Here is a 27,718-nt window from a genome sequence, read left to right on the forward strand (position 1 = left end):
ATAAGATTATTATCATGTTTGTTCTAAAAAGTACATTATAGCATTCTTTTGCATTGTGGTTAAAAGGAAGCATTCATTCTCTTCTCCCACACTGACTTACATGTTAACAGATATTGAGTAATCATAATATAAGAATTAGAAGCACTCATTTTTTGTTGTTGTTGTTGTTGGGGGAGGGATGAACCTTCAAAATATAAAATAAGAAAATGCTCTTATAAAAAAAAAATGAAGACAAAAGAAGAAAAGCCAAAATGTACACTTTTTACTACAAAGGGAAAGATCATTAACTCTGATTTTCAAACTCTGATTTTTTTGTAAACTCACCCCTGAACTCAACTCCTCAGTAAACAAAATGGGTTAAACCTTCATAGTTTTTCCAACTAAAATGGTTTTACAGTTTACAGTCTGTAGATCAAATCATTTTGGTCTGTTTTCCAAACCTCCACATACAATTTGGTCACTTAATTGCTAAGAAAGTCCAGTATCATTTCCCTTTTCTGGTACACTGAGAAATCACTTGTCATTTTAGCAGATATATACATATATATATGCGCTAAATTTCCCCATTGCTAAATATCAACTCCACAAGCTGGTGATGGATTATAAAACCCAGGCCCAGGATATACAACTCATCCCGGATTTCTGATGGTTGAGATAACTAACCATCCTAGGTGTTGGGTTTTTGTCACATTCATCCAAACACATTCTCTGATCTTTTAACTGCCTGTTGTCACCTCCTCCATAATATATATTTCTTTCTTAGTAGGCTACAATGATGATGTGCTCAGCTAAACAAATGTGTACATATCAGGGGCAAATATCTAAGAAACATCAACACTTTCTGGATACAGAATAATTGTAAAAAGACCAATTTGAATTCATAAGCAGTCTTTTTAAACAAAAATAACTTTTAAAGAGCTGCTGATCCATTATTTAAATATCATGAACTACACTAAAACAAATGACTATCAAGTAGTATTGCTGTTAAACTAAACCTAAATAAATTCAGAAGATTCATTTGTAATGAACATTCATGAAGGAAGGTGAATTTGTGTACAGTTTTAATGCCAGAAGTATAAAAACAAAATTCTAAAATAATAAAATTCAAATTAATGCAATTTTCTCTTTAATCTAGAAAAATCTCACTCTTTTTAATGAACAAAGTGAGAGTTGGCATGGCCATTAAACCTGGAGTCCTAAAGTCAGGAGTTTCTAACCACTCTGAGAACTTTGTATTACAGGGTGTGAAGGTACTCAAATCTTCACGAAATCAAGACAGCTGATAGAGGGGAGTTTTCTACAACACAAGTTTTCTTGTTCTGCTGTGCAGCATTCCTATATTTCATGTCACCAAAAGGAAATGGGCCATCTAGTCCCTATCAAAGTGGCAGCAAGTTCAACTTCCATTGTGACAAAAGTAGAGCATTGGTCCAATAAGTATTTAAAATTTCCATGAGATTATCACAGACACAGTTATTTCTAATGCTATCAATAGGAAAACAGAGAAAAAGAAGAAAACACTATCACACCCTTCAGATTATTAAAAAACAGCATTATGCTAGTTCGTTCACCCAACAAAGCTTTATTGAGGGCTCAAGGTAAAATGCTATGGGGGGTGTACAAAATAATTATGTCCATTCTCACTACTCTTATTCAGTATTACTAGAGTGCTGGTGCACGAATTCGTGCATGGGTGGGGTCCCTCTCGGTGGCCTGCAGGGATGGGGCCGAAACCTGCAGTCCAATGCCACCTGCCACTCCTGCTCATCCCGGCTCCACTGTGCCTGCCACAGGCTTGCGCCCAATCAGTCCTGATGGGGAGAGGCTTGTGCTGCTGCAGCAGCACTTGCCAGCCAGGAGCCCTGCATTTGGCGCCCTCCCAAGGGAAGTGGCCTGCGGGATCGGGCTGAAACCAGTTCTCCGACATCCCCCAAGGGGTCCCAGATTGCGAGAGGGCACAGGCCAGACTGAGGGACCCCACCGGTGCACGATCAGGCCAGGGAGGGACTACAGGAGGGCTCCAGGGCGTGTCCGGCCCATCTCGCTCAGTCCACATCAGCCAGACCCCAGCAGCAAGCTAACCTACTGGTTGGAGCATCTGCCCCCTGGTGGTCAGTGCATGTCATAGTGACTGGTTGACCAGTCAACTGTCTGTCCCCTGGTAGTCAGTGCACGTCATTGCGACTGGTCGACCAGTTGACTGTCTGTCCCCTGGTGGTCAGTGCACATCATAGTGAGCAGTTGAGCAGCCTTAGCATATCATTAGCATATTATGCTTTGATTGGTTGTTCGGTTATTCTGCCATTCGGTCTATTTGCATATTACCTTTTATTATATAGGAGGATACTGGAGACCCTAGCCAGTGCTATAAGACAAGACAAGGAAATAAAAAAGCCAACCAGTTGGAAAGAAAAAAATTAAACTGCCTTATTCATAGATGACATGATTATCTATCTTTGCAATAAAATCCTACAGAATCCATTTTAAAAAGACACAATAACTAACAAGGTTAGCAAGGTCTCAGAATATGAGATCAATATTTAAAAATTAACTATATTCTCTAAAGACTAGCAATAAACACTTGGAATCTGAAATCTAAAAAAAAAAAAAGATCACTTCTAATAGTATCAAATGGTATCTGATAGTATAAGTATAAAAAAAATGTTTAAGATTCATCATCCAAGAATTGTATAGGCCTGTATTCAGCAAACTTTTTCTGTAAAGGACCAGAGAATAAATACAGTAGGTTTTCTGGGTCATATGGTCTCTGTTGTAACTATTTAATTCTGGCATTATATTGTAAAATCAGCCATAGAAAATATGTACATAAATGGGCATGAATGTGTTCCAATAAAACTTCATTTATAAAAATAGGAAGCAGATAGATTTAGTTTATAAATCAGTTTGCCAACCCCTGATCTAGAGATAAACTTAGTGCATCTCCTTATATACTACTGATTAAGGTCCCAGACTTAGAGAAGTTCCTTAAGAACTTGTAGGCTTTTGTGGGGTAGACACACAAAAAATTTCTGTCCAGCGGAACACATAACCCCAAAGATTTATAATCTGTTGGACATTAGACTGTCTTATATATAATTCAGCAATCTTATTCTTACCTTCTGTTAAATTGCCTATAAATGCCATAGTTTTTCAGATACTCTTTGAACCTATCATAACATCTTACCGATTCCCTTATTAATTAGTGGGTTAAATATGTTTTACACATGTTCATTTTATATTTGCCGGAAAGTGATGATTTTACCTTTATGAAAATTATACTTTAACAATGTCAATTCTCCCCTATTGCTCTAAAGAGTCAATGCAATTCTAATTTTAAAAAACCATCAAAATTTTTATTGGAAATGCATTAAACCCATGTTTAAATGTGGAGAAAACTGATTTCTGTATAATATTCAGTCCTATAAGAAACATGCAGCATCCTCAGGTAAAACCAGGATAATCAACAGAAGACATATTACAAAGGATCTTTATTAGAAATGAGAATTAGGTGATTGAGTACAGCACAGTATAGAACTGAGGAATATAAGCTCTGAAAGCCTGGATCAGTCACTTTCAGCAGTGTGACCTTGGGCAAGTTATTTAATCTCTGAGTTTCCTCACTGTAAAACAGTACTTACTTTCTTGGATTGTTATGAGGATTTAGTGAATAAATATATGTAAGAGTATAAAACAGAGTAAGTATAAGTGAGGACTAACAGTATTATTACAAAGTAAATACTAGTATATAGAAATCAACCACTTTCAAAAGTAAAAGAGCACAAGTCAGAAGACAAAAGATAAGAAAAGTACTTATGATAACAGTAACAAGAAGTACAAAAGAGAAATATATAATCTACATGAAAAAGTTTTAAAATATGCTACTGAGGACCATAAAAGACAAATGAATGGAAAAGCATACCAAGTTCTTGAATCGGTCAATAGCATAATAAATGATACGAACAGTTGATAATTTAATGTATAAATTTAATGTGATCCCAATTAAAAATACTTATATATTGATAGAATGAAGGATGGGGGAAGTAGGCAAGTTGATTCAAAGTTCTTAGGGCACTGAAAAAGAAAAGTAATGAAGGGGAGTTAGTCTCCACCAAATTATAAAACATTATAAAGCTACTGCAAGCAGCTGGTGTATAAATAGATAAACTGTTCAACGAAACAGACTAAAAACACAGAAAATCAAAGCAACTGCAGTTGGAATTTAGTGTATGACAAAGACAGCCTTTCTGCCAGAAGAAATAGGATGTATTTTTCAATAAATAAATTTGGGACAAAAAAACAAACAAACCCCACAACACAACAACTCTTCATTAATTTATTTTTTATTCTGCTTGATAATGTTAAGTAATTTTCATAATAGTATTTTAAAACATATTAATAATTATAAAAGATAGTTCCCATTTATTAAGAAACTATACCATGACAGCCACTATACTGGAAATTTGTACAGATAACATCTCTATTCCTTCTATCAACCTTGCAAATTACACATTATCATTATTTTCTAGATGGTTAAGCTTCAATTTTGAATTTAAGTGATTTGCCCTGGCCAAACATCTAGAAAGTGGGAAAGGAGTATGTTGATCCCAGGTCTGCCTAAGATCTAAAACCGCTATCCAAAAATAATCTGGTTTGTCAATGAAACTCTAAGAATGGAGCAATAAAAACAGTTCTAGATTACAAATTGTGCATACCAAGTAGAAATGAGGTAACTATAATGAAACACAGCATCCTCTCAATGATTTTTAGTTTCCAAATGGTAAATACTCTGGGGTCTGTGTCTTATTTATACTCTATCATGGTAGCCTGGCCTGTCAGTGATTGGATGATATCCAAGGTGAATCTACCTTATATCAAATTCTTCCCAATAAAGAAGAGAGTTAAAATGAAGTGACAGTGAGCTAGAACATAATTTTACACTGAGGAAAATTTTGTAACTTTATTTTCTATGTATAATGTCCCAATGTGGGAAACTGAAAATCCATATGCCAAAAAAATACAACGCTGGTTATTTTGACTTCCCTCTGCTGGGCAGTAAACCTCTTGAACTTGTGTCTATTTTTGGAAATTGAGGTATCCCTTTAATCCCATTACAGAACTGCTGATGGTGGTGAGACAGCAAAGGAAAGTCGGCACAGGGCCTGTACCAGTTAAGTCTCCAAGAACAGGAATAAAGCAAAGCACATGAAGGAAAAGCATTTTGCAGGAAATTTTGTGAAACTGGTGTCAGTGTTCACAGCCCAACACAAGAAACGCCACCCAACTGCAAGCTGTTTCAGATTAAAAGGGGCCCCTGAAGCTGGATCAATGTTGCAAACTCCTGGAGCCAATATTCACAGCATGGATGAAGTTGTACTTGCAGAACACAGCACAGCCCTTCTCTGTCTATCCTCTCTAAGGGTTCTATACATAGTCAGCAATACTCTCTTCTACTATTTGGTGTGAATAAAAGACAATGCACAGAGTGCAGAACTTCCTCTGTTGAGACTGTCAGGTACAAAGACCCTACTGCATACATTCTGGAAGACGCCCTCCCCCCCCCAATTTTTTTTAAAGATCCTTCTGATGATGATTTGTTTTCTATAAGCAGCTGAGATAACTGAAACAATTAAAAAAATTTTTTTAACTTTTTCAATTACAGTTGACATACAATATTAGTTTCAGATATACAACACAATGATTAGGCATTTATATAGCTTACTAAGCGATCACCCTGATAAATCTAGTACTCATCTAGTACTATACACAGTTATTACAATTTGTTAAAATGAAAATTACCTCCTCTTCAAAAATGATCTCCATTTTGCTCAATGCATTTTCAAAGTCCTCTTTCATTCTAAAGCTGAAAACACACAGAACTAATGTCCTTGCTCCAAATGAATGTGGTGTTAGGGATTTACAGGGTGCCCCGGATAATGATAAATATCCACATTCTAAACATCCAGTCTCAGTACTGAGGGCCATGTGTTAAATTAGTGATGCCTAAGTCTATCCCATTTAGAAACAAAACAACCAATACCTACTCGGGGTCAACAGTGAGGACTCTGCTACTACTTTCCAGACAGAGGCCCAAATGCCACACTCAGATGGAGCCAGATGTAACTACTGACATTCAGAAGGGCCCTTTCAGAGGCCCTGGCAATCTAGATATGCACAGCATGCTTACCCTACCCACCACTACTCTATGAGGAAGAAAATCTGTTCTTCTAAGCGAGAGGACTGGAAAGTAGGGTGCGCTAGAGCAGCGGTCGCCAACCTTTTGGACCTCATGGACCACCAGTGGACCACCGATTGGCGACCACTGCTCTAGAGTATGCGTTAGTTATACCAAAAAGTTGCTGAGAGGGTACAAAAAGTTTCTGTACATCTCTCACTCATTTTCCTCACTGCTACCATCTTATTTTACTACTAGAGGCCCCATGAACAAATTCGTGCACAGGTAGGGTCCAGCCAGCCCACCCCAATGGGGGCCCATCGGGCCAGGCCAGCAGGGGGTAGGGGCCACGGGTGGTTGGCTGGCCGGTCCCACCCCCGATCGGGGTGTTGGGGCCGATTGGGGCCTGGATCAGGCTGGTTGGCTGCCGCAGTGCATGTCATAGCCACCGGTCGTTCTGGTCGTTCTGCCATTCTGGTCACTGGGCTTTTATATATATAGACTAGAGGCCCGGTGCACGAAATTCATGCATGGAGTGGGGGGATGTCCGACTGCCGGTTTAGGCCCAATCCCTAAACCGGCAGTCGGACATCCCTCTCACAATCCGGGACTACTGGTTCCTAACCGCTCGCCTGCCTGCCTGACTGACTGCCCCTAACCACTTCTGCCTGCCAGCCTGATCGCCCCTTAACTGTTCCCTTGCTGGCCTGATTGACACCTAACTGCTCCCCTGCCAGTCTGATCTCCCCCAACTGCCCTCCCCTGCTGGCCCGATTACCCCCAACTGCCCTCCCCTGCTGGCCTGATCGCCCACAACTGCCCTCCCCTGCCGGCCATCTTGTGATGACGTGAGGGCAGCCATCTTGTGGTGGCCATCTTGTGATGACGTTGCATGAGGGTGTGACGCCACCTAGGCTTTTATTATATAGGATGGTACATCTGTCACACTGAGGAAGTAACTGGTACATTACTGTCTATTAAACTGCATACACTTTATTCAGATCTCACTAGTTTTCACCTAATGTCCTTTTTCTGTTCCAAGATCCCATCCATGTTAGCATGTTGCATTTAGTTCTCATGTCCCCTTAGGCTCCTCTGGTCTGAGACAGTTTCTCAGACTTTTTTCTTGCTTTTGATGACCTTAACAGTTTTGAGGAGTTCGGGTCAGAAATTTTGTAAGAAATTTGAGTTTGTCTGATTTTTTTTTTTAATTAGACTAGGATTATGAGTCATTGGAAGGAAGACCACAGAAGTGACATACCGTTTTCATATCATAACAAGGGTGCATGCTATCACCATGACTTATCCCTGTTGCTGCTAGTCTTGAGCACATAGCTTAGAGGCAGTATTTGCCAGATTTCTTCACTGAAATTACTCTCCATCCTCCCTCTTTCCACACGCTCAGAAAGCAAGTCACTGTGAGTAGCCCACTCTCCAGGGATGAGGGAAAGGAGGTTAAGCGTCACTTTCTGGAGGAGGGAGGGAGTATCTACATAAATTATTTGGAATCCTTCTGCCTGGGAGATTTGTCTCTTCTCCCCCACTGATTTGTTTATCTATTTATTTATTTATATCATTATGGATATTTATTTTATACTTTGAGTTATAGGCTCACTACAACATCCTGGGAAAGGCTTATTTGGACTATTATTTCATTTTTTTCCCCTTTGCTAATCCTCATGGAGGATATTTTTTCCATTGATTTTTAGAGAGAGTGGAAGGGAGGGGGAGAGACAGAGAGAGAGAGAGAGAGAAACATCGATGTGAAAGAGACACACCCGTTTGTTGTCTCCTGCACGCACCCTGACCAGTCCCAGGGATTGGGCCTGCAAATGAGGTACATGTCCTTGACCAGAATCGAGCCTGTGACCCTTCAGTCTGAGGACCGACACTCTAACCACTGAGTCAAAGCAGCTAAGGCTGGACTGGCACTACTTAAACTTTAATGAGCATATGAGTTGAACTGGGGATCTTGTGAAAATGCAGATTCTGAGTCAGCAGGTCTCAGTGGCCCAGGTTTCTGCATTTCTAACCAGCTCCAGGCCAACCTGATGCTGGTCTGGCATTACACTGAGCAACCAGGCTCTCTAGACTATGCCTGACCTCCTCAGGGAATGAGCACTCACTCCACTCCACAGCAACCTATTCCACCTCGGAAGGGCCAGTCAGGAGAGTAGAAAAAAAAAGTTTTCAACCCTCAAATCTATACCAAATACTAAAAAATAGTCACTTAAATACAAACTCTGAAGCAGACTTCTTGGTGTTATTTTTGTTTTTTGTTTTAAACTAAATTATCAATGTTTTTAGGCTTCCACTCCCAGCCCCACCTCTAACATACACACAGACACCTTTACCTTCCCTCAATGAATTAAAAAATAACTAAACTCATTGTGATGAATGCAAGAGTATCTAAGATAGAGCTGAAATGCACAGACAGCTGGGAATTGTGTGTCTCTCTATTCATTCTGTGCTCTTTTTCAGGAGGGAGAAAGGGTAAAAACTAGAGCAACAACCAGGAAGGGCAAGCCAGGACAAAGGAAGGTTAACAAAGGAAATCACACATTTATCCAGAATAGAGAAAGTGAGCATCTTAAAGACACATTTTTAAAACAATATGATCTTCCTCCCTTCATGAGGCCGAGGAGGTCTTAGGGAGGCATGGAGTGCAAGAGCCTCACCACTGCGTAGAGATCGTAGCCTGAAGGGTACCGGTATTCATGTTCTTCAGAAATCCACCATCTCGTACATTTTACCTGGGGAGGCATGGTTTATAGTGCATCTCTAATTCACTATCAGGGCTTCCTTTGAAGAACATGCAGTCAAATTTCTAGCACCTTAATTCTAAATGCACACACACTCACACAATGAGTGTATGTTCAATCATAAATTACTGCCCTGTATTTCTGTTCTCTAAAAAAACATCTGAAAAATATAACCTGTTAATTAAATTTTCTCTCAAGTAGACTGATCAATGAGTACTGCTTTTCAGTATAAAAAGAACAGATTGTTAATTGGACTAGTAAATGTTTCACATGCTTGAAAAAAATCAATTATAAAACAGGAAACTGCAACTGTATTTTAGAAACATGTTAGATATAAAAATCACTATATACCCTGTAATCCAAGAAGAAAGGAAAGGCATAAAGTCTATTTGCTATAAACTGACTTAAACTTACAAGTAAAACCTGTCTTACCATTTACATGGAAAGAAAATCTTTTTAAAAGGCTTAAGTAGTGAATAATGGAAAAAATGTCAAACAGAACATTTAAAATGTTAATTATATTGCTCTCTTTGAAGATTAACAAAGGTGATGGATTTTTCTGGCATTTGTAAACTCTTCAGAGTCACAATTTAAAAAAAGAGAACGTTAAATCCATTTGATACAAAAATAACTCTGAACATCTTTAGTCCCCTTTTGGGAAATATGATTCTGAGGAACTTAATGAAAAATGTCCCCCTCACTAGCAATTGTACTTCACCAAGATTAAAAAGGCCTTCGAATAGGGGAATGGCCAAGATCCTTGTGGAAGTAGAGGATCACCTCTTCAATATAAACATGGGTCCAATATTACAGCATCTGACACCTGTGCATACCACTCTCCAGAGTGCCATCCTTTCAAGTACAGATCACATATCCCTTCATAACAAGAAAAGTAAGTGGAGGGTGAAACAGGAAGGCAAGAGTCTGCCTTGATTTGGCAAAAGAAGTGAATGAACATATGGAGATTTAGACTAGCGAGGAATCCCCAACAGCATGCTGCACTCAAGAGTGATCATGGAACTCACCTGCACATAGAGAAGGTCACAACCAACGAGGCTTTAGAACAATTTCAAAAGATCCCCTTCCTGCCCTAAATAACAGTCCGCCCCCCCCCCCCCCCCCCCCCGCCTTCTGAAGACAGAAGATCTGGCCATTAGAGTCACTCGGTTTTATCTCATTTATTGCTCACAACTATCCCAGAACACTATTTGCGTCTCCATTTTACAGAGGGAATGAAGGCTAAGAGATCTCAGCAGGCAGTGGAGCGGGCAATTGAGCCCAAATAGTCTTACTCTAGAGCCTTTCTTCTCAAACACTATTATATTACAACAGAACTACTAATTGGGAAAAGCAACACAGATGACACACGAGAACAAAGATGAAATCTAATCATCTAAACGCAGAGGATAGGCTATGAGACGATGGGTGGGTGGAGGGGGCCCAGGGAGTCAGAATGGTCAGCACTACTCTAGGAGCTGGACACATACGTAATTTTGTTGAATAAACGCATTATTATCTGAATGTCCATTGGAGCACAGAAATAAACAAGGAAAAGAAGAATAAGAAAAGCATTTATATGAGTAACTGTATGCCAACAAATTGGACAACCTAGAAGGAATGGATAAATTCCTGGAAACATGTCTAGACACCGATCAAGACTGATTCAGGAAGAAATAGAAAAATCAAACAGACCAATAATGAGTAAGAAGGCTGAGTAAGTAATCAAAGACCTCCCCAAAAGAAAAGCCCAGGGCAGTTGAATTCACTGGTAAATTCTATCAAACATTTAAGGGAGAATTACTGTCAATCCTTCTCAAACTTTCCCAAAAAGAATTGAAGAGCAGGGAACACTCTCCAACTCATTTTATGAGGCCAGTATTACCCAAAGCCAGATAAGAACCCTACAAGGAAAGAAAACTACAGGCTGATATCCCTGATGAGTATAGATGTAAAAGTATTCAACAAAATACTAAGAAAGCAAATTGAATAGAACATTAAAAAGATCATATACGATGATCAAGTGGAATTTACACCTGGGATGCAAGAATGGGTTAACAAATGTAAATTAATAAATGTAATATATTACATTAATAAAATGGAAGATAAAAATCATATGATCATCTCAACAGATGAGTAAGGGGGAGGGGAGGGGGAAAAACGGGTGGAGGAGGAGAACAAAGAAAAAGAAGGAGAAGGGGGAGGAGAGGAAGGAGGAAGAGGCGGAAGAGAAAGAGGAGGAACAAGAGGAGGAGAATGATTCTTTTGAGATTCCCAGCCTGAGTGATGTATTCCCCTCCTATTTCCTTATTCCTATGCATAGCTCACTGCAGTCTGTAGAATTTGTTCATGGGTCAGGAATGGTTTCTTTCATGGCCACTGGTATTTAAAAGAGCTGCATCACATCTTGTCTACACAGGATCATGGAGAAAATCCATAGAAACCCTGGAACAAAGGTTCTCAACCAGGGGTGATTCGGCCTCCCAGGGGATATGGGGAAACATTTTTGGATGTCACAGCTGAGAACGGGTACTAGCATCTGTTGGAGAGCTGCTACCAAACATATACAATGCACAATACAGTCCCCATAACAAAGAATAACTAGGCCACTGCCATGGAAGGACAGAGTGGAGGGGCTAGAGATGTACAGTACAGAGAAATATAAGAATGTCACAAACAATAATACGGTTTAAAATAGAACGTTTTATTACTTATTTAAACTTTACTTTAGGCCCATGGGCTGATTTTCCTTCAGGCCTCTGGGTGGCTGCCAAATTATCTGGCTATACTCAACCACAGTGCTTTTAAACAGCCAACGAGTCCTCGGTCACTGAAATATGTGGGGTGCTCTAAATAAATCCAAGGGCTATGCAACACGTACACATACTATGGAACCTCAAAAATGCTTCCTCAATAAAACAAATAAAAACAAGGAAGTATTGCTTTTTTCCTATTAGTTTGGCATGTCCAAAAACACACAACAAATAGTGCTGTTTGCATGCGCTGGAGACCCACCAAACAAAGTGCATCACGTAACAGGACCACATACCATCAGATATTTTATAAGAATTCTGGGAAACAACAGGAGCCCGCTAGTGTGTCCACAGCGTGATGTTTTGTTCTGCTGTGTTTTGAAAGTACACTCAGAATTATCTTCAGTCATAAAAAGTATCAAACAATTAGGCTAGGAGGGGGTGGAAAGCAGGTCTTCCAAGATGAAAAATGAACTTGGAAAAGTGCTAGATTAATCTATTTAGGAGGATCCTATATCTCCCTTTCAGTTTATGAACTTCAGATCCCCCCTTCGAATGCTAAAAGACTCCTTTGTCTGGGACAGTGTGACAGTGTTCCCTTCTTGATTCATCAGGTTTCTGATGGGGTCTGAGGGAGGGAGTGTAATTCAAAACAAAACAGGTGCAAGGAATAACAACCCAATAGGCAGGAACTCAACCCTTAAAAATCAGAACTAATCTCAGCTCTTATGATCTTTCATATAATCTTCAGGAAGGTAGAGAACACTGGGCAGAGGATCTTTTGTGGAGCATGTTCACATACAAAGTCAAAACTGCTGAAAATTGACTTATTTCTCTTTTATGCACACACTCACACATCAATAGGAATCCTCACAATGTTTACAGTATAATTTCAATGTTCATTAATTTTTTGAAGACACAGCCTCCGTTAGCTCAAAGTCTTTCATTCACCACCTGTATCACTGGACTTCACATTGTGGATCACAAACCAGTATCAGGGGTGGTGGTGATGGCATTGGCAGCTGCAGCACCAAGTAGTAACAATAGCAACTAACACTCACTGAACACTTACTATATGCGGAGACGTTGCTGAGCACTACCCGTGTATTAATTCATTTCATCCTCACAACCAAGCTATCAGGTAGTTTTACCTTCCCATTTACAGAGGAAGAAGTGGAGGCACAGAAATCAACTGGACCAAAATACCACAGCTAGCAAATAGCAGAATTAGGATCTAGAAGGAAACAACCTTAGCTCTTACTCACTACATAGAATGGCCTCTTTGAGCACATGCTCCCAGCTTTTACATACTTAAGAAATTATATGCTACTCTATTAATATGCTATGCACATTATACAACAGATACAAAATAATAGTTAAGAGGATGAAAGGAAAGAAATAACATGCCAACATTTTCTGCCCTGTGCATTACTGTCTGTACTCCGCATTTGAAGGCCACAGGCCTGCAGAGTCCAAATGTCTTGGCCTGGCGTTTGTGGTCTCACATGTTGACCCTTGCCCACTTTACCAATCACATATCCCATCTGTTCCTGACACACTCCTGGAACCAATAGACTGGTGTACTCATTGTCCCCTACAAACACTTCTGTGTGCCCCGCTCCCTGCCTCGGTTCACACCAAGTCCTTTGTCTCAACAGCAGAACACTAGTTAAAAGGTTTATCCCAAGACTCAATGTCCCCCGAAGACGCCTCTCGCTCTCCTCTCAGATGTGTGTTCTCAGCCACTTGCCTGGCACACAGCACAGCCAGGTATTTCTGTGTACTTGTTTATAATGTGGTGAGGTTGTTTTTCACTGCAGTTCACAGATCTCTTGAGGGCAGAGATTGTTACATATTAACTTTTCTCGGTATTCTCTATGGTACCTGCCTAGTATTATGCACTACTAATCACTCAGTAACTATCTACTAAGTAAAAGAATATACAGGTACAGACAGTTAAGGTAAAAGGAGAGGCGGTGATGTGATGAATACTTTCCTGAGCTCACTGGAACCACTGACTGACACACTATGCTTTTGTAGGGAAAGAACTTCACACAGTCCCTAGTAACCTCCACGTCTAGCATGGGGACAATACTGAGCACACAAGTTTCCCAAGCAGTGACATCCTTCCTGGCCTTGTTTATCCACTATTGCTGACTCTGTTGGCACTTCTCCCTGGATAAATGCAGTATCAAATATACAGCCGTGTAACCAACTCAATTTCAGGAGAAAAGATGTTTACTCTTTATTTAAAAAAAAGTTTTCCTTTGTCTTTTGGTGGGATTTGCTCAAATGTTACTTTTTCAACAATTACTATTCTGACACCTTATTTAATACCTGCCCCCTTCTCTTATGAAATTTGATTCCCCTTATCCTACTCTACTTGTTCTCTTTGCCCACAGCAATTATTACCTTATAATAAATGTAATTTACTTATTTATTATGCTTATTGTAATTAAGTAGCATAAATTTTACTATAATATCATTTACTACGGCCTGTCTCCCTGCCTCCAGAATGTAAGCTCTGTGACAGCGGGGATGAGAGCCAGGGCCTGCCTCTTGTTCTCTGATGTATTCCAAGCACCTAAAACAGTACCTGGCATGTTGGTGCTCAATCAACATCTGTCAAATGAACAAATAAACAGACCATGTCAACTTCCATTTCACCCCACATTTCGAAGGCCCCAGAGAGTCATTCTTGCCTAAAAATTTTCTTTCCCTCACCCACAGAAATAGTATAGTATAGTGGTTGACTGCACAAACTTGAAAGCTTTGAATCCCAGCTCCACTTTTTACCATTTCTCTTTGCATAATGTTGGTCAAATCTCTATTTTTCTCATTCTCAGTTTTCTCATCAGTATAATGGGAATAATCCCAGAAGAGTCTCCATAGGCACTCAATACACACACACACACACACACACACACACACACACACACACACAAACACACACATTCAATAACTGGTGTCTTAAATATGTATATATGTGTGTATGTGTGTGTATATACATATATTTTTTTCACCATTACTTCCTCTACTTTAATTCTGAACAATACAAAAACCTGGGGACATATGAACTGATAAATCTCTAAATCCCACGTACCCTGACTGATGCTGTGAGTTCGGAGAATCACAGCACAGCAGGAGGACCCTGGCCAGTGACAGCGACGGCGCACTGCAGCCATGCTCTGGCCCGGCAGCTAAGAGCTGTCCTCCAGACCCGGCAAGCGCTCCCTAAGAAACACAAACCAATAAAAGCCTTTCGATATTTATAAGGAAGGGATTAATTCATCTTCAAATGTAGCTTTTTAATTAAAAATGACTTTTCTAGGCTTATATCCAGAAAAAAAGAAATTGCCAAAAAGTAAGGTTTAACAGGGTTTAGTCTTTCTTTCTGTTCTTTTTAAAAGCCCAGTGCTTCCCAATTCTTTTCATGTCAAAGCACACGTATAAAATAATCTTTCTTTGGCACTCTGGGGTAAACAGGTGCTGCTACTCCCAGCTGCAGGTAACTGCCTGAAGTCCCCAGCCCCTAAGCCCTGGGAGCCGAAGGAATCAACAAATACTTGGTGCATTCACAGCCGCAGCATTGAAGAAGCTCTGCATTGGCCCTTTTTGGGCTGGGGTCTTCCTAGCAATTGGATTTTTCTTCTTTCACACGAACACAAGTCCTCAGAATTAAAGAGTGAGTCCAGCCACTAGTCACAAGAGCGAGCATTTTCTTTATGACTCACCTCAGAGAAAGAGCATACTGACTATTTATAATTTCCAGCATCAGCATAATTCCAGGCTTTTGTTTTTTATTTTCCATCCTGAAATTATATTTTCTGTGTATAAAAGAAACAACAATGGAGATAGGCCAACCTAAGTCACCAAATGGGATCTGTCAAGTTATGTTCCACATCTAGACAGCTTGAATATTCTACTTTATGTTTCACAATTTGGTACTTTTAAGAAATATGAAAAAGATATTGAAAATCTTTAAGCACAAGGTGCTCTCTTAAATGGTCATATTTTTAAAAGATGGAATTGATTATTCTTTTAAATTATACTTATAATCATAAGTTCTGTTGCAACAATATTGGTTAAAAATTTTTTTTTCTAAAAACATTCCTTTCCTTATTTAAAAAACTGCAATAGAATTCCTACTTAAGGCTACCTCTAGCACTGATTTTCTATTTGCTTTCGCTGCTGCTTCTCTCCATAGCAGAGAGTGAAAGATGGCTGGTCTTATCCCTTCCTGTTTCTTGACCAGTGACTCCTTTAGATGACTAGCTGGCCGAATCGGCCTACCTTCCTTTCCTGGCTTTCTCCTTTCTTTTCCACAATGGCAATGCCAACATCTGCCTCTGTTTGTGTCCTCATGCTGTCCCTCCCAGCCCATTACCCCTGCTCCCACCCCCAAAGAGACCCTAACTCTATCCCTACTACAGAGTGTAACTGGTGTTACAGACTAATGCGGAAATCACTTTCGTTTCAGTCTGATGTCCTTTTATGCCTGATGTCCTGTGTGGTGGCTTTAGATTTTATCTCATCTTCATTTCTGTTACTCATATGCTCCCTGGTCCCTGAAGGTTTAGTTGGCTCATTTGGTTTCTAACCCACAACTCCCCACACTGGCAGGTGAGAGCCATGGTTAGAACAGGGCAAACATATTATAGTGTCTACTGAATTGAATTCAATCTTGACTACTTTTTCATGGTTACATCAGCTCCCAGACCTAGAATCTACAATTCCTGCAGGTGCCCATGTTTCAGAGGTTTTGTCATAACCCTTAAAGATGACAGAAGGTATAGCAACTGTGAACTTGGCTATAACCTAGCTCCCAAGGCAGGATTCCATATTTCTAAGTTAGGAGTATTAAATGGGAGACTTAAGAGAAGTGATGAGAAAGAGAAGAGCAGAGGGAAGGAAGGTGCAGTAAGTGCTTTTTAATAAATTTAAAAAATGTATTGATTTTTTGGAGAGAAGAAGGGAGAAAGAGAAACATTGATTTAAAAGATATTTTTATTGATTTCCGAGAGGAAGGGAGAGGAAAGAGACAGAAACATCAATGATGAGAGAAAAATCATTGATAGTTTGTCTCCTGCATGCCCCAACTGGGGATGGAGCTGGCAAACCGGGCTTGTGCCCTGACCGGGAATCAAATGTGACCTCCTGGTTCATAGGTCTATGCTCAACTACTGAGCCACACCAGCCAGGCAAAAACACTGATTTGTTGTTCCACTTATTTATGCATTCATTGGTTGCTTCTTGTATGTGCTCTGACTGGGGATCAAACCCAAAACCTTAGGGTGTCAGGACAATGCTCTAAACAACTGAGCTGCCCAGCTAGAGCACAATAAGTGCTTTTAAAAGCCTTTTACCAGTTGTAGCTGCTGGGGGTTTCACTGACTTCCTCTGTCCCTCCGTATAATACCAATGGACTTTGTTTCCAATGTTGTAGCATCATATCAAATTAGACTTAAGACCAATGGAGTGACAAGGAATTTAAAACAGAGTGAAGACGTATTCTTGGTTTGGTTTCCCTAAGCATCAAAAGTTGGATTCACATGGACTATCAGAGAGGTTGCACGTTTTAAAGAGAAAAAGAGTCTAACATGTTATCTTTTCCCTGGTCTACTTCTGCGACTCAACACAAGTCAGTCTCTCAGGCTGATCGCAGTTTTCTCGTCAGAGCCCGGGCTGGGGGGCTGGGGGAGGTGTGTGTGTGTGTGTGTGTGTGTGTGTGTGTGTGTGTGTCTGGCAGGAATAGCACCTACCTTGCTGGTTGCTGAGAGCTTTAACGAAATCACATATGCAATGCACGTGGAACGCAGGAGGTGCTCAAAAGGTTCCTTTTACTTCTCTTATGGCAAACTTTCCAAATGCGTGGGCCTGGGCTGTCTGAAGTGCATCCCTGGCTAATATTTCATGTCAACCCAAGTATGCAGCTCTGCTGCTCAGCTCCACAGCCAGGAAAGTGGGACCTTTTCCACTCAGAATTCTAAAAGTGCAGAAATCAGGCTCCAAATTTGGGGAGAATAAAAGAATTTTAGAAAAGTGTTCAACAGATTCTGCTGGTAGAAACTGAGAACGCTTAATACCAGCAAAGGGATGTGAAGAACTGTGGTGATTAGTTGCGTTAACTAAAGAAAAAAAAGAACACCTTTGCCTAGAATGTTCAGATAAAATGCAAAAGTGGCTTTTCTGCTTTTCAGTAGCTAAATAGCCTCAACTGCCTACTGTACCTAACCCATATACAAGAACTTAGAGAAAGAGCAGGGACCACCTTTTTGTGTTTATACCATTAGAAAAAGAACCAAAATAGACAGGAAATGAAAAAAACCCTCAAAATTCAAACTTTTACTTCAAATGACATATATTTCCTTATGAAACACCAAAAGGCGAGTTAAGCACCCGAGAATCAGAATGAATCTTTCCTTGTGGTTGCTGGCCAAACTCTTCCTCAACATAAAAGAACGTTTTTGGACTCCAGTGTGATTTCTCGGGACTGATAAGTCACCTAGTAATAATCTTAAGGCCCCAACATGCAGAATTTTGGCAACAAAAACAGACAGTTAATTCTATTTAAAAGACAGGGTAGCCCTGCCAGTGTTGTTCCCAAATGAGGTAATGTCCATGGCTCTTATCTAGCCTTTATTGAGATTTAATGTCATTTACCACTGGCTCTTGCGAACCTGCTGCATAATCTCACCTTCTCTGATGTGCGTTACTTCCAGTCCATTTCAACCTTGCAATTAGGAACCTCTGGTTTTTAAAATGATTAAGAAATGAATCTCATGTGTTTTTATTTTTTTTTTGCATGTCCTATAATTTGAATCTTTCTTCCATAGCCCCCAGAACATTCAGAGATCGGCATATTTCTCGTTCTTAAGGTATACTATAAAAATACTTCTGAGGTTTGATATATTTATGTAAACATTTATCAAAGAAGTAAAAATGTATAATTCAAGAAAATGTTCTGTAAAAGAATTTGTTTTCTGATTACTAAATGATTTCCTGCTTTTGCAAAAACAACAATTTTATATTTACTTAGCTGGCTCTGAAAGTCCCATGGAGATTATCATTCCTTTCAATCCCTAACATCACTTTTCCAGGTGCAGGCCTTTTACTGATTCCAAAGGTGGCTTTATGTGGAGAAGGAATCCATAAGCTATAGAAAGGAAAGAGGAAAAGAGCCCCCCCCCCCCCCCCCCCCCCCATCTTTCCCCATAAAGAACAACAGGGTGAAACAGAACTATTACAACACAGATGAGACACCCGAATGGACATGACAAAAAGATTTTCACATGCTTTTGATTTCCTTTCTTCAACCAGAGTATAAACCAATCTTGGTAAAGACAGGAATCTGTTTGACAAACGTGAGCACAATACCCAACACCCAGCACCCATACTGTTGTTTTTTTTCCAACAAGCCCTGCATGTCTCCAGCGCTGAGGAACAAGAGCAAGAGCCACAACCACCCAGAATCAGAGGGCTTTTACCTTCCCATACTGTTTCATATTTTATGTGGCAGAAAAAGTAAATTTGAGGATGTCAAATGCAGCCCAGAGACAGAGAAAATGACCATGTATTGGTGCTGGGCTGACTGGTGGTGTGTGTGGGAAACTCGGCCGGGAGGCCCATTTGAGTAACTAGTGAAAGAGCCAAAGAAGCAATTTCAACCCCACCTCTTCTGACAAAGTTCAGCCAAGAGTGGATCTTCAATAAAGAAAATCTGATGGCTAATTCCCCTTAACAATATGAGCCTTCCTTGTAACTCAGCTGCACAATCGCGGGATCTCTGAGAAGCCTGTTCTGCATTACTCATTATTGCCAGCCCCTTCCCTTCAAAGAAGCAGCAATCTGATAGCATCAAGAGATCTAACTTGTATGGGCCTCAGAGTCCCATCTTTAAAGCCAAGATAATAACTTCTGCTCCTCTCTTCCTCACAAGGATATAGTGAAAACCAAGAAAGATGAGTGCTTAAGAGTTTATACTGAAGAAAGCACCAAAGTCTACAATGTACGTAACATAGACCAGAGAATCTGATCTGGGAGCCTCGGGGGTCACACATTCTTTTCAGGAGGTCTGCAAGATTAAACATTTTACAAAATGATACTAAGACATTGCTTTCCTCTTTTATTCTCATTCTTTCACAAGTGTATAGTGGAGTTTGCCAGAGGCTACAGGTATGTGACGATGACATCACTCTAATGACTAATGGAATGTGTACTTGTAAGATCTTGTGTTTTAAGATTTTCTGTTTTAGTTTCTAATTAAATATTGATAGACAAAAGCTCTTTGGTATCCTCAATAACGTTTAAGAGGTTAAAGAAGTCCTGAGAGCAGTTTGAGATCTGCCAACCTAGAACTTCAGTCTCACCCAAACTTGCAGTTCTCAGATGGGCTGACTTCTCACCCACCCTGAGCCTTTCTACAAGTTGTTCTGTCTGCATGGGAGACTCTTTTCCCCCCTTCACTTGACTAACTTCTGTTCTGTGCTTACTAGTAGATGCCACTTTCTCGGGGAAGCCTTCCCTGACTTCCCCAAGACCAGTCAAGTGGCCCGGCTATGTGCTCCCCTCGTATTTAGCACAGGACATTATGGTTGCCCATTTCTTGGTCTTCTCTTGGCCTTGACTCCTTTAATGCAGGAACTGTTTTGACTGTGACATAGTAGTCTGTAAGAGGCATTCAGTGAATACTGTTGAAATATATCAAACAACTAAGGAAGGAAGGCAAGAAGATAGGTTTTTCTTGCATTCTCACCTAGAGAGAATCAGTTACTAAAAATATTAGCTTTCATTATAGTACAGGCTCATTAAAACTATGATAATAACAATAATAACTATCTATATCTCTATTTCTTATTATGTGCCAGGTACTATGCTAAGAATTCCAATCACTTTATATATATTAATTCATTTAGTCTTCACCAAATCCCTATGAGGTATACACTACTATTATCCTCATCTCAAAAACAAAGACACAGATGTGCGGATAGTGCACATCTAGATTTGAGATTTATACCCAGACAGCCTGGCTCCAGAATCCCATGCCACTGACCTCACATGTCAGCAGTGTAGACCTCTGGCTTATAAGATACACTGGAATCTCAAGGCCATCTCTCAACTCTGCTCACAAATCAGAAACATGACCTAATATTTAAATCCCACTCCCAGCCATGGTGAGTGACCACAGCAGACACGTGAACATCAGATCTCCTCACCAATACCACCTGACCCCAAGTTTATAGTTAGGGTTTAAGAAGAAGTTTCAATAAGAAGTCTATTAATTAAAAATAGAAGTCTCCTTTGTAGCATGGAGAAAATAGGAAAGCAGGGTCTAATATTTCCATGTACAACTCTCCTTGCACTTCTTGGGTTAATCTCTCTTTCAAAGAATGCTCACAATTTCACCTTGAACAAGGAGCAGCTTAGAATGTTCCGCAGGCATACTTGATGGAAAAGACACAATTTTATCTGGTTCAGAGAGGTAAGTGCAAATGGGAAAGCATACTGTAGAAAACAGGATTTAATGCAACAGATGACCTGGCAGAATTACAGTGTGACACTATATTCATGATTGTAATAATAATAAAAAAAATACACCTAGGAAATCCTTGTTCTTTCAGCAATAGAAAAAATTCTATGGATAAAGTTAAAAGTTTGTGCAATAAATCTTCACCTGCTAACACTATATGAGAAACCAAAGTTCATCCTGCGGTGTTTGACAGAAGTCACACAAAGCAACTTTACTTACCTGGAGAAGCGTCCCATGAATATGGTTTTGCCGGAAACACTGGTCAGTGCAATTGGGGAGTTTGGCCAACAGAGTTCGGATGGTAGTGGGGATTTCGTCTCTCATAACAAATGGAACCAAGGCACGAGCTGCCATTTCACGAGAGCGGTAGACAGGGGAGTTACCGCATCTGGAAAGAAACAAAAACACAAGACCATTCAATACTCAATTTCACATCCATGCCTTTGTATGTGCTGACCTACCTAGCTCTGGCTGGGATAGTGAAGGTGAGGGGGTAATGGAATTGCTCTTTATTCCAAAAGATGGTGGGTTTTATACTTCTGTTATTCCAAATGATTTTGTGTGTGTGTGTGTGTGTGTGTGTGTGTGTGTTAGTTCTATAGGCAACTTTGCTTTTCTTATAAATATCATTAACATCTATGATTCTATCACGGGGATAAATGCAGATAGGCTTTGGGAATAAGACAATAGGCAAAAATGGCTTACTCCTCAGCAAGCAAACAAAAGCACCATAAGTGCCATGAGAATGACACTGTTGTCTTTGAGGAGCCTATACTCTGGTTGGCAAGATAAGAAGTACATTTGAAAAGACGATCAAAAGCACAAGACAGTACTGGAAAAATGATAAGCAAGTAATCTTGACATTATGGCTACAAGAGGATAAAATTGTGGGTTGTGGTTCTGAGAAAAATGTAACTTAGAAAACCTAGCATAATTTAAGCACACTAAAAGAAACCAGGCAATTGTTCCACCAGGTACAGTGGAAAGCAAGGGTAGATGCTCAAGGTATAGGTAGATGTGTCTGATTCAAGCAGAGACTCTTAAAGGAGAAGTGGGTCACCTCAGACTAGGGAGTGCCAAATGGCAGACTATATGATCTGAACTTGCCAGGAGAACAAAAGTGGATCCTCAAGTCACCAAATCCTTGCCTCTGGGCTAACTCACACCCAAAGAGCTTGAATAGAAACCACCAGCTCCTAAATAAGTAAAAGTCATGGACAAGTGGTATTTTGAGAGTCTACAAAAGTCACTGGAAAGGCAGGCCATCATCTAAGGGCCTCTTGACTTTGTAAACACTCAGAACCTGAGAGTCCACAACCATTTTGCTGAAACTATGCACTCGAGAGCCTCCCAGACACAATATTATTTGAGAGGAAAGCCCAATATAAGTTCTAGCCTAGAGAAGTTCTTGACTAGAATGCTCAAGACTTCATGATCGTTCATCCAATTAAAAAAATAACTCAACTTAGAATCAAGAAATGTCTCAAATACCAAGACAAGGATGGCAGAGGAGAGCAGGACAAAGAGATGGGCTCTTGTTTGGTTTGTTTGTTTTTGTTTTTTTCAAAGTTGATCTGTATTCCAAGAAGGAATTACTGGTAAAATCAGAGCCATTAGGCCCAGGTGGCCATTTAGGCTTAACATGTAGAGGAACAAAGGCCTATGACTGAAATGCTTCTAACACCTATCACCGACATTTATCTCAATAAGACAATAAAAGTACAGTTACAATTTCTATATAAATCGACTGATCTAAGCAGAATTTCATCATGGGAAGTAGGGTAGGAGGAGGAGGTAGGGAAAGGAGAGAAAGAGATGTCAGGTAAGTCAAAACACTGCCACCTCTCCCTCCTAAAAGTGTAGGTCCGTGAGATAGGTCAATCAGCCCACACTTTCAGGTGGAAGAGCTCCCCTTACATCATATTACGGGAAGACAGTGAAGGCTAAGGTTACAGTAGGTAGCTAGAGATTTCCCAATGGTCTTGACTAGGTTCTGCCAACCCTAAAATGATTAAATGTTTAATCTGTAATTGGCAAATGCAGTAAAATGTTTGCTTTGGCCCAAGGGAGGCTAGGAGGGTGAGTAAGAAAACTTCATTTGACAGAGAAAAGAAAATACTCTGAAAATGCTTTGAGATTTAATTAGCAAATGACCTCACTCAGCACAGTCATTTGTCCTAAGCTTTCTCTTCTGCCCGTCCCCCCACTCCTCCAATACACACATTTTGCACTATAGTGTGTTTTATGTTACCGAAAGGACTCTTGTGTATAAATGTTTCTTTTTAAATACAAATAACTCTGACATGGTTACAGATGTTTAGTTTCTAATTAGTAGTAACTGTACACTAAAGAATGCCCCTCCTTTTACTCCTGACCTTTTACAAATGATGATTTCCCAAAGGAATCTGGCATCCATACAGAAGAAAGAATGGAAAGTGGGAAAAGAGCCAACATTTTCTGCTTTCGGATACCCTGTACTAGGGTACTTTCCAAATGCACACAATCAGGTTAAAGAGCAAAACAAAACCTCCCCACAAAAAAGTAATGCAATTACAGAAAAAGAGAAGAAGCCTATTTTAAAAGTAGTATTTAATTAAGTAACATTCATTATAAAGCAATGATTAAACGTAACTTCAAACTCCTCTCTATTGCAAATTGTTTAAATGGAAGGGTAGATCATAACACACACACACACACACACACACACACACACACACACACACACGGCAAAAAAAACATTTCCAGGTTACTGTTTTGTCAGCTATTAGAAGCAGGGAGAGGAGTCTGATGGGATTTAGCGTTTCTCCAGATATATGTGGCCCAGAGTGTGAGGGGATAAACACTGACTTTTTAACCCAAGTGAAATATAGCTAAAGCTAAACTCTATTTTTCTCCTGGGCAGAGTCTTCCAGTTTGATTCAGGAAATGTGCCAAAACCAGGCAGAGATGCTCTTCAAGAACATAGAAGCCAGTGGCTCCAAGGACAGAAAATGAGAGCTAAAACGGATTGAGCCTGCTGTGAGCACTGAGTTTTGTGACTCGGACAAGTCATAGCAATTTCTCTGGGTCTCAGATGAGCTGAGAGCAGTGGCAATAATCTGTAACCAGTGCTCAGATGTGATCACTAGAAGAACATCCCAAGAAGAAAGGTGTTTTGGAAATAGAAAGGTTTTGTAGTGTGCTGTGCCTCTGTCCAGTACAGGATCAGCAGAGCCAGAAACTGCAGGCCTCGAAAGTGGCCCCAACAGGAGAACTGAGACTATGGTGTGAATGCTGCACCGTTTCAAAAAAAATTATTAGTCAATTACAGTTAACATACAATAGTATATTAGTTTCAGATAGACAACATAGTGAACAGACATTTGTATACCTGATGAAGTGAACATCCTGATGGGTCTAAGAGAAGACAGCAAATTCATGACTCAAAGGCAAGGACGTTTTTTGTTTTTTTCTCCAATGAAAGTGAGGAGGAGGAATCTCAAGCCCTTCTGAAAAGAAGTGGAAGAGCCTCTATTTCTCCCAGTCTCAATTTCTTATGGAAAATAAAGGAAAAAATGCCTGGCAGGCATGGCTCAGTTGTTGAGCATCGACCTAGGAACCTGGAGGACACGGTTTGATTCCCGGTCAGGGCACATGCCCGGATTGCGGGCTCAATCCCCAGTGTGGGGCATGCAGGAGGCAGCTGATCAATTATTCTCTCTCATTATTGATGTATCTATCTCTCCCTCCCCTCTCCCTTCCTCTCTGAAATCAATAAAAATATATTTTAAAAAAATAAAGAAAGAGGACTTGGAATCTTGAAGGCCCTTTCTACTTTTACTATTGTTTGAAAACATTTTCCCCAGTAGCTCTAGCTGTGCCCTAGGCCTGAAAACCAGGTCCTCCACAGGATCCAAGGGACACCTTTGGACTTCAGGAACCTGAAGATCCCCAAGAGTTTAGAATGTAGTATTCTAAGCAGGGAAAGACCACTCTTCTGAAATCATCTCCCCACTCCATTCAGTTTCACAGAGTGATGGCTAAAGGTTTTTTTCTAGGTATTTCCCTCTTATATTTGCCCTGAGAATCTGTTCCAGTTTTCCTGAAAGGTTTCACAAGTAAGTGGGCAGACATCCCCAACACTGGCTCTGCTCACCCATACCTGTAGGTTGGGCATGGAGACATCTACTGAGGGCCCAGCACAGCATGCAGTGGGTTAAACACAAGAGATTCAGAGAGAGAAATCGCTGCCCAGCCACAGGGAACCTACAGGTAGGGGAGACGATGCAGTCGATCAGCCAGTGCTGTGCAGGGCCATGTGAAGTAAACACAGGAGCTGTAGAAGAACCGAGGAGGGACCAAGAGAGGAGGGTGGGCGGGCTGGGAGACCCCGGTGCAGCTGTGACTAAGTGGGGTCAGGCAGAAAGAATACTTGCGTTTGGCGAGAAAGGGGTGTTCTTCCCAGGCCTGTGCCTTTTTCTACATGAACCCAAACTGCTCCTCAGTGCATTTAGTCAGAAGGAAGGGAAGCGAGGCTTACTAAGTGTGTGCCAGGACTGCTTACCTACTTTAGACTATTTCACTTTGCTAAATCTTCACTACAAGGTCATTATCATCATCCTATTTTAAGATGAGGGAAGTGAGGTTCCCAACATAAAACTAGCAAGTGGCAGGTCCTGCTTTCTAATTAGAGTCTGTCCACCTGCAAAGTTCAGTCTAAGAATTCATAATGCAGTTGCCTCAAAATCCTCAGAGCCTTAGAAAAACAGTTTCCTGAGTAACCTGTTCAACCTAATCACCCTGGGGTGTGAACGACTTCTGGAATGAACCCATCTCTTATTGGTAGATTGTGAAACAGAACAATAAGATGGTGCTGATAATAAACAATATTTACTGAGCACCAACAGGGGCCAGACTTAGTATTAAAAGCTTTGCATGTAATACATCATTTAATCCTCACAACAAGGCAGAATGGCTGAGAGATCACTTCTAAGCAATGTGGGGAGGTATTTTTGAACTGGGTGGACTCTGTAAGAGCTGGGGGCCTTGAGTAAGTCACCCCCGAGTGACTGTCTTCAGAAAAGTCTCAGAATGGTTTCAGGATCCAGCCAATAACTCCCTCCACCCTCCCTCACTGACATAAGCCATGTTCCCCCACTTCCTCTACATTCCCAGACCCAGTTCCAGTCCTCATCCTCACTTTGCAGAGGTCAAGCTGTACCTCCCACAAAACAGAAGCCTCCAACTTCTGCTGCTAATGAAAATGATCATCTGCGTTCTCTAGATGCCCCTACGTGACCAAGGGGTTAGCATCTTGGGAGCTGGCCTGAATTGGAAGAAGCTGTCTGACCTACACTCAAGCCCCTGACTGAATTTACTCAAGAACGCCCTGCCATTACGGTCTGCTTCTCACATAGCAAAGCCTGTCTGCTCATGGGGAATGACAATCTTAAAAGTTGAGACAACTTTACCTTGCAGGGTATCTCTGAAGGCTGTGTTAGCAGGAGTGGCTGGGCCTCAGGTTATACTATTAAGATAAAAAATCTTTCTATATATGTTTTGTCACACTATTATTTCATCCTTAGTGCCGTGCACATTGTAGTTCGCTCTCGTTGGAATGAATGTCCTTTCACCCTTGTACATTTTGGAACTCCTCTTCATCCTTTGAACTCTGCTCTGGTATCACTTCTTTGGGAAAATCTTACTGCACCCCCTCTGGTGAGAATCAATCACTTTCTTTCCCATCCCTGTCCCTGCGACTGCAAATTTAGATCTGTCAGAGCAGGGAACACGTCTCATTTGCCTTCCCCACAGTACCCTTCGGGCATCATGCTGGCTCAATCAAATCTTGAGAGCAGAAACAGGGTCTATATACTTCTGAGTAATATAGCACATAGGACAGGAGCACATGTTCTGGAATTCTGCAGACCTCACTTTATATCCAAGTCCTGTCACTTACTAGCGTCTGACCTTGGACAGGTCAGTGAAACTCCCAAGTTTTTAATCTTCTATAAAATGGGGAAGAGTAGTGATCTCATAGGGCTGTTATGATGCTTAAAAGAGATAACACATATAAAACATAACACCTATGAGTTAGTGATCAATACATCGCAGCTATTATTGAATCTGGTAGGTGGAATAACTTAAACTTAAAGCTTTAACAACATGTACAAACTCTCTAGTGTTCACTATCTCAATAACTGGCCGAGGACACAGAGCCTTGATGTACCAACAGGCTTCAGGAACTTACCAAAGCCTACTCTTCCCCTCCCCACCAACAGAGCTGGAAAGGAGAGAAAGAAGATTGAGTTTCTTTGGGGCCAACTGAGTGTGAGACCCTCTGCCTTTACTCTTCAGGTCCAGGGCCCACATCCTATTTTCTGCCAATTCTAATGCTGTTTCACCAAAGATTTCTTTTTTCTTTTCATTGTATGTTGTTCCTAGTTTCAAATCTTGCCTTCAGGAAACATATATATGTGTGGGTATGTGTGCATGCATCAAAGAGAGAAACCGCTAAAAAAAAATA

General features: G+C 40.6%; 1 protein-coding gene across 3 annotated transcripts in view; it reads right to left on the reverse strand.

Moving 5' to 3' along the window:
* Positions 1–27,718, reverse strand: part of THADA (thyroid adenoma associated) — a 296,168-nt gene that overhangs the window by 112,747 nt on the left and 155,703 nt on the right. For all 3 annotated transcript variants that reach the window (XM_014538458.1, XM_005864760.2, XM_014538457.1), the window contains exon 29: positions 21,433–21,601. In XM_014538458.1, the coding sequence (XP_014393944.1) occupies positions 21,433–21,601 (169 nt within the window). The remainder of the gene's footprint in view (positions 1–21,432; positions 21,602–27,718) is intronic.

Source organism: Myotis brandtii, unplaced genomic scaffold (assembly GCF_000412655.1).
Source record: "Myotis brandtii unplaced genomic scaffold, ASM41265v1 scaffold191, whole genome shotgun sequence".
Taxonomy (NCBI): domain Eukaryota; kingdom Metazoa; phylum Chordata; class Mammalia; order Chiroptera; family Vespertilionidae; genus Myotis; species Myotis brandtii.